Source organism: Austrofundulus limnaeus, unplaced genomic scaffold (genome assembly GCF_001266775.1).
Source record: "Austrofundulus limnaeus strain Quisiro unplaced genomic scaffold, Austrofundulus_limnaeus-1.0 Scaffold41, whole genome shotgun sequence".
Classification (NCBI taxonomy): Eukaryota; Metazoa; Chordata; class Actinopteri; order Cyprinodontiformes; family Rivulidae; genus Austrofundulus; species Austrofundulus limnaeus.
This window is the reverse complement of record NW_013952443.1, coordinates 2857700-2864627: the sequence shown is the minus strand read 5'-3', so window position 1 is coordinate 2864627 and position 6928 is coordinate 2857700. Positions and strand designations below refer to the sequence as shown.

General features: G+C 41.0%; 1 protein-coding gene across 1 annotated transcript in view; it reads right to left on the bottom strand.

Moving 5' to 3' along the window:
• Window positions 1–6928, bottom strand: part of sgip1a (SH3GL interacting endocytic adaptor 1a) — a gene marked incomplete in the record, with an annotated part of 64349 nt that overhangs the window by 16077 nt on the left and 41344 nt on the right. Inside the window, 4 exon segments of the mRNA XM_014007389.1 lie at window positions 814–1596; window positions 1672–1746; window positions 4029–4109; window positions 5217–5302. Coding sequence (XP_013862843.1) covers window positions 814–1596; window positions 1672–1746; window positions 4029–4109; window positions 5217–5302 — 1025 coding nt within the window.

Genomic DNA, 6928 nt, shown 5'->3' with positions numbered 1-6928 from the left:
AATAACTGAATGCATATATAATTCTAAACTCATGAAATATTTTTCATTATTCATAATTTAAAAAAAGAAAAAAAATTGTATAGGTCTTCTGGACGGGTTCTTTTTTAATGAAACGTTTCGTCTCTCCTCCAAGAGACTTCTTCAGTCTGAGAGATTTTTTCATTATTCTTTAAAAAGCTGCTTATTATAAAACATTTCACAATGGAATTTTTTTCATAATGATATAAACTATTTTTGAGTCATTTTTATGTAATTCAAGCCATTTTTATTCCAAAATGTCCTTTTCAAAAAGTCATCTTTCATTTCATAATGGCGTTTTTTTCGATGGCCTATTTATTTCATAATGACACTTTTCAGCAGAATAACTTGGTCTGTCAATCAACGTCAGTGGGTTGGACCTGCACGCTCATTGGCTGATCCTTGCGCATCCGTTTGTTTTCCTGAAACTGTTCTCCTCGGTACAACTTCTTGTCCTAAACTCCRGAAGTAATCATAAGCTAAGTTAACTGGGAGAACAGACCACAACAACGGTATTTAAAACACGGACCCAAAACACCAAAATAAATAAATAAATAAAACTATTGTGTTTTCTGACGGCGCAATGAGTCCTGGAAAATCCTTGTCTGGGAAGAATACACAGTTGCGGCCTTCATTGTTAGGATTTTGTGAGCCACATTTGTCAGTTRCATGAGAAGGAGCTCATGAACGGAGACAGCCTACGGCGCGGGGCAGTGACGTAAGCGGTTGACAAATACTGACTTTGAAGGACACAACCCGTGAACTGAGACACAGCCAGAGTGATGACTGACGTACCGCTGCTTGTCCCTGATGTGGGACCTGGTGAGGAAACCACTGCGCGGTACGTTGGGGGAGGAGGTGGGGGAGGAGTACTCCGGCTTCCCTGGCTGGCATCTTTGGGTGAAGTGACAGTTTCAGCGCCGTCCTCTTTGGGATGTGAGGCGTTTGTGTTCTTGAAGTGTTCCTCGTGAGAGAGGATGAGGGGTGGAGGGGCCGAGGGCGCTGCAGGCTGTTCAGAGGGAGGGGTCACCACCTCGGAGGTGCCATCTTTGGAGGCGGGTACAGGTGGAACGGCAGGAAGYGAGGTAAGTGGAGGAGGAGAGGAAGCCAGAGGCGACTTGCACTCTGCTGATGTAGGAGGTGGTGAGGTGATGGGTAGGTTTTGGTTTTCAGGTGTGGGAGGACCTGAAYGGACAGGAGGAGCAGCAGGATCCTCTGAAGGAGGTGGGGAGGTTGGAAGAGGGGGAGGAGAAGGGTCTTCTTTTGGAGGAGGGGATTCGGGGAGAGGTGGAGCGGGCTCTTCTGGAGGAGGTGGTGATGGAGGTAGAGGAGGAGCGGGGGATTCAGGTGGAGGCGGGGAGGCTGGCGGCGGAGGAGGTGCTGGTTCTTCTGGTGGAGGTGGTGAGGAGGGCAGCGGGGGCGCGGGGTCCTTTGGTAGAGGTGGCCCCCCGTCAGGAGAGAGTTCGTTGAAGCAGACCCACTTGTCACTTGTTTCCTCGCCAGCAGGAGGAGCCTGCTCAGGTCCAAAAATGTTGTCCAAGTCCGCTAAGGAGGGTTTCCTGCTCGGTGCATCTGCTTCTGCTCGTAAAACAGAGACAACCATTCAGTCACAGCTTTAATGCATTTTATTCAAGGTATGAAGAGATTTCTCACCAGCATCATCTGCAGAGGGGGTCCTAGTCTTTGGGGGAGAAATTGGGACATTCTTGGGTGGAAGTGGAGGAGGAGCTGGAAAACAAAACAAAACATTGTAAACCAACATCAAATAGTCACTTTAAAGGGATCCCCGATTAGTTGTAACATTAGACTTTATATGATAAACATATACTTTAACTGTAAAATAAAGACTGTAAAAATACTGTAGGATGTTCAGCTTTTATCATTTTTAAACTAAAAGTTTAAAAATATATTACACGGATGGGGCCATTACACGCAAAGCATTCTGGGTAAATGATGACWTCAACTAGGTCATCGATGTGAGGCTGCTAGCRAGCTATATCCAYCCTGAAGGTTAATCTTGGACAATATCTGATGATCGACTCTTTTAAATGAAACCAGAGAGCGTTGACAGAGAGGAGAAGGTAGAAATGACTCAGCCTGGAACTGAAAATATGGATGGAGGACAACAGAGCTGCTTCATGGAAGAAGAACCTCAGCTTAGCCTATTAGCTTTAGCATTAGCCCCGATGCTATCACCATATATATGTATTAGCTCAGCGCTACACATTCTCCTCTCGTCACTGAGGTCCTCCATCCACATGACAGAGAGGGGAACACAAAAATGACTCAGCTGCAACTGAAAATATGGATGGAGGACCTCAGTTAATCTTGTTTGTTGTGCTAGCGCCGAGCTAATACATATAAGGCAATATAGCGTGAGGGCTAGCGCGAAGGCTAACAGGCTAAGCTGAGGTTCTTCTTCCATGAAGCAGCTCTGTTGTCCTCCATCTATATTTTCAGTTACAGGCTGAGTCATTTCTACCTTCTCCTCTCTGTCAACGCTCTCTGGTTTCATTTAAGAGTCAATCATCAGATATTGTCCAAGATTAACCTTCAGGGTGGATATAGCTCCCTAGCAGCCTCGCACCAAGGACCTATCCATGTCATCATTTACCCAGAATGCTTTGCGTGTAAATAAAATGGCTCCGTCCGTGTTAAAATATATTTTAAAAATTTTACAAAACTAAACAGGCTACAGTATTTTTACAGTCTTTATTTTGCAGTTTAAATAAATGTTTATGAAATAAAGTTTAATGTTACAACTAATAGTGGATCCCTTTAATGGGTTCAACACACGGGAGGCGATTCATTCATTAATTTCCTATGGAACTTGTGTGATGAGGCGACAAGTGACCAGCGAGACTCGTTTATGGGAAATTTTGCGTTCGTACAAGTAGACGTACACAGGTGAACTTGCGACACGACACGTGAAAGTTGAAACATGTTCAACTTTTGTTGCTGTCGCATGGCGCTACAACCAATCAGCGAGGGTTTCATTAGACTGACCAATGAGCGGAGAGTATGCTACACACTGCAGTTAGCTACCACTTTCAACATTATTTTAATTGTGTCAAACTTTCCAGTTTTATGACACTTCCCAAAGTCGTTACTAAAATATCCTGATGCATCTCAGTAATCCAGGTAAAAAATCAAAAAGAAAAAAATTGTATAGGTCTTCTGGACGGGTTCTTCTCTAATGAAAAGTTTCGTCTCTACTAAAATACACATAAAAAGTCAGCCGTATGAGAATTTGTTGGCGCCAGGGTGAAGTTGTGTGGCAAGATTTTCCTCAAAAAATCGTATCTCGGCATGTGTTCGTTTTTGAGTTGTATCAGTAGCATCGCAATATTTGTTTAGTTTATACATCCGTAAGGCACACCATTCATTTTTTTGCCGACCCACAAAACATTTTACAAAAAGCAGAAGAACTATCAACTTTCTTGAAGAAAAGCGACCCAAGAGCGCGATTTGCAACACTGCCGTCGCCATCGCGTCCTGTGCGTTGGGTTTCACCCTGGTTTTACAAGGACAGACGTAAATTTCTGTAATTTGTCGCTTCCCGTTTGTTGAGCCCATTACACATATTTTTCAGCTCAGAATGGGCTGCATACAATACTGGCAGATTTGAAKAGAATGACAAAGAACGTCACGTCAAATGTTTGGATCAGCTGCCAAAAACATCAAGTTGATTCCAGAACCCAAAACAAACCACCATGCAGCACAAAAACGGAACAATATGCCAAATGCAAGGAGAAGGGAAGTGCAAAATGAGAACTGAACCATTTATGTGTAACAGAATACAACCAATAATTTGCTGGTGTAATGGMTGATGAAATGAAACAACAGTCGGTTGAAAAGGACATGGAGAGGATTGTGGCCACACAGTTTAATCAGAGCCATTTGCAGGTYTGTTGGTCGGATAATGAGGGAGAACACAAGGTGAGTCTGCAGTCATTCCGGGGAAGACGAGGAGCCGTGGCACAGGGTGCGCGTGGAGAAATGAAACTTACTTCCTGTGGGGAAGGACCTCATCAAAGATGATTCAGGCTCTGAGAGAGAAGCGCCCCAGACGTCGGACTCAGAAAGAACCACTAAAGGTCGGGAGGGGACAGAGAAGGTCACGTGAAGACCGGGAAAAAAATGCTTATGGGTTTCTGATTCTTTGGGGCTCGCAAAACAAAAACGCATCAGAAAGGARACGGCACGTCAACATGTCGGCTACGTCTGTAAATAGAATATGTGAGTCAGTTACTAATTCCATCTAGGATGCGTCAAATCATTTGGACTTAACTGCATCTCAGTAGCAACAAAATAGAAGCACATGGCAGCCAAAYATCTAATCCACCTCTGTGGACAACTACGCTTGCTAATTAGCTCCAACAGCTCTTTGTGAAAATTACAAAGTAGTGATGATTACACCTTGTTCCATTTCTGCAGACTGTCAGATTTTCTCATTTAAACAGTTTTGGAATAAAAGAGTCTTATCTTTGGCAGGAACTGAACCTTTTAATAGCCGTAAAGATAAATTAAATTGGAGCTGCTTTGATTTAGACCACACAATCAAACTGCTTGACTGAAGCAACAAAATATTGTAAAACATCCATCCATCCATTTTCTGTACACGCTTATTCCTTTCAGGGATGAGGATCATATTCACAATTGTTTCATTCAGACGGTTTATTTAGCTTTTGTTTGAATAGATCCAGAGTTGTTGCACTTGTCTCAGTTAATGYGGACTACACCAAATGATGTTTGTTATGCCTGAAATGACACTTATGTAGGAGGTAAAAGCTCTTCAACAGCCTGCGACGCAAAATCCAACAGAGCTGAATGTGAGCAGGTGACTGCTGAATTTGCATATTTAACAATCTGCACTATGTATACGAGTAAAAACCTCAGGGGTGACAATTTCAACTTTGACCTTAGAGAAAGACAAATGGAACCGATCCACAACTGATTAGTACRCCTGAAGGAAGAATAATTATGGAAAGAGCCGAGGAGGAGGAGAAATCAAGAAACAGGGGACGTGTTGTGACAGCCAAGTTAGGCTTAGCTGACAGCCAACGAGACAGTAAGAGTGTTTTCAGAAAGCCGATTCCAATGTACCACTGCGATCTGTCAACACAAGCATATTCTGTGAAATAAATACACAGACACACATAATAAACAAAGAACAAACACAAAAGAAGAACAGCTACCTTCAGCTTTCTTTTCTCCAAAAGCTGATTCCAGAGGAGGCCCGAATAAGGCTGTGGTGTCCTCGAGGACTGCTGTTTGTTGATTGCTGCAGCAGCGGATGCGACAGAGAAGAAAAAATGAGATAAGAYGAGTTTTATTTGAAATATGTGGAGCTTTTTAAAACCCTCCTCATGAAAGTCATGCAATCAACTCTGATTTGTCAGCTGGCTTTGCTAAAACTGCAGAGCAAAACACAAATGTTTTATTTGTTTGTTTGTTTGTTTGTTTGTTTGCTTGTTTGTTTGTTAGAGATATTCCAAACTAGCTACAACATGTTCTGTGGTGATTTAATAAGTGAAGAAATTCAAGCCAGGATAATTAACATAGTGTTTCAACCCTATCAAAATTAAAGTTTTCTATGGGGGGGAATACTTTTTCCAGTTTGAACTATAAAAGGAGAGGATAGGCTGGGGTGGCACCTGATTGGCCACATCGGGTGCCACCCACACATAATTGAGAAGTGGGTGCCAATCTTGGATTCTGTATTTTCATGTAGATTTGGTTAAAACAGTTCTGATACCACCATACTGTACTGTTCAAAAATGGCTGAATCATTGCCCTTTGTAAAACTAGCATTAGGGTTTATTTATTAGGTTAATTTGGAACTAGCATCTGCAATTGGCATCATTCATAGCCACTTCACAACTAATTTCATCATAATGACTATTAAAATGACTSAGAAAATGAATTATTGCCCTTTTAAAGTTATCTGTGGTGGCCTYTATAATTTTTAATAGTGTGAATGCCTTAAAGAATCATTTTTTCTTCTGTACATTTTTCGGCGTCTAACTCGTTCCACAATTTTTGTACTATTTCAACTATTCATATATCAAAACATTCACCTCATTTGTGTCAGGGGTGCTATGACTTTTGGTTTTCAGCTTTTTATACTTTTTTATCCATTTCCCATTTTTCTGGCCACTTTTTTGCCATTGAAAATGAATGGAACTGTTTYCAACATCCTTAAAACCCTTTAAAATGTTTCTAAATCTTTACAGCACCTAATGTTTTGTTCTGGTTCTACTCTTTCACATTCTTGTGCCAATTTTACATACCTTTTTGCTAATTTTAGCCCTTTTTCCTGCTATTTCAGTTAAAATTCTGCTTCTTTCTGSTATTCTTCTGCTTTTGTCTACATTTTAGTGCTTTTCTCAGCTACTTTGTGCTCTTTATGCTTCTTACAGATGCTTTTTGCTATGTTCAGCTATTTGCTGAAATTTTAGCTAATGTTTAGATGCTATTAGCTGAAGTTAGCTTTTCTAAGCTAAATACACATTTTTTGTAGCTATTAGAACATTTTTCAGCTAAGTTCATCAAACTTGCTTTTCTTACGCTTCCTTATGCTAATTTTAAAATTTTCCAGCTACTTTTTAATTGTTTTACCGAACATTTCAACTGTTTTAGCCATTTTACAACAAATTATCACTTTTTTGTACCTGTATGCATTTTTTCTGCTAGTTTTACAAATTTTTACAAGACTTTCTCTGGGTGCTAATTTCAACTTGTGCCTGCTACCTATTGCTACCTAGCCTATTTATGCTAATTTTAGCTATTTTATGCTACTTTAGCTGTAGATCTGCTTCTTTCTGCTATTCTTCTGCCTTTTTCTGCTACCTAGTGTTATTTATGCTTCTTACAGATGTTATCAGCTATATTAAGCTATTTTAGCTTT